The sequence below is a fragment of the Mirounga angustirostris genome, unplaced genomic scaffold (genome assembly GCF_029215605.1).
Source record: "Mirounga angustirostris isolate CCGP_5_RB_7025 unplaced genomic scaffold, mMirAng1.0.hap1 SCAF_2, whole genome shotgun sequence".
NCBI classification, from domain to species: Eukaryota; Metazoa; Chordata; class Mammalia; order Carnivora; family Phocidae; genus Mirounga; species Mirounga angustirostris.
This window is the reverse complement of record NW_026991710.1, coordinates 147,737,705-147,738,683: the sequence shown is the minus strand read 5'-3', so window position 1 is coordinate 147,738,683 and position 979 is coordinate 147,737,705. Positions and strand designations below refer to the sequence as shown.

Genomic DNA, 979 nt, shown 5'->3' with positions numbered 1-979 from the left:
AATATTTTGTTGTGGAACCTGGGCATTTGATTTTTTTTAAAGATTTTATTTATTTATTTGACAGACAGAGAGCAGGAGAGCACAAGCAGGGGGAGTGGCAGACAGAGAGGGAGAAGCCATCTCCCTGTAGAGCAGGGAGCCCAACTCAGGGCTCCATTCCAGAACCCTGGGATCATGACCCCAGCTGAAGGCAGGCCCTTAACCAATGAGCCACCCAGGCGCCCCCAGGGGCATTTGATTTTTAACAATTATTCTAAGGGATTTTTATTGTCAGTAGTCATAAAATTACACTTGAGAAACACAAAGAAGAGAGTAGAAAAGATCAACTCCCAATCTTTTTATCCAAATATTTATGAGAATGCTACAGAACTTTATGTTCAGATGAATTTCATCTTTTAAAAAAACAAACACTGACACATTTTGCTTTTTCTTCTATCTCAGGGCAAAAAGCCAAGATGAAATTTATAGTACTTGCTGTCGCTGTTGGGCTAACTTTGCTGCTAGGAGTCCAAGCCATGCCTGCCAATCGCATCTCTTGCTACAGAAAGACCCTAAAAGATCGCAACTGTCACAACCTTCCAGAGGGAGTGACTGACCTGACAAAGATCGATGTAAACGTCCGGGATCACTTCTGGGATGGGAAGGGATGTGAGATGATCTGTTACTGCAACTTCAGCGAATTGCTCTGCTGCCCAAAGTAAGGAAATGTAATCACAAAGTATATGGCTATGAAATGTATGCATAACAACTCTTTCTTAAGACAACTTTATATGTGTTTGCTGAAATTAATCACCTTTTAGTAAAATCCTACTTAAATCTCAGCTATTTTCTAGGATCATCACCATTGTGTATGAAACTGAATGTTTTCATTTAAGAAACAGAGTTTGGCAGATTTTAATAAAACTAAATATATAAAAAAACCCAAAAAACAAACAAAAAACTAAATATAATCCAGAAAATTAATAACACCCCAATATAT

The 979-nt window shown here is 38.2% G+C and overlaps 1 protein-coding gene across 1 annotated transcript; it reads left to right on the top strand.

Annotated features, from left to right (window-relative positions):
• Positions 1 to 447: 447 nt before the first annotated feature.
• SCRG1 (stimulator of chondrogenesis 1) lies at positions 448 to 701 on the top strand. Its single transcript, XM_045879353.2, has one exon. It carries the CDS (start codon positions 456 to 458, stop codon positions 699 to 701), a length of 246 nt encoding a protein of 81 aa, XP_045735309.2. The 5' UTR covers positions 448 to 455.
• Positions 702 to 979: the final 278 nt, after the last annotated feature.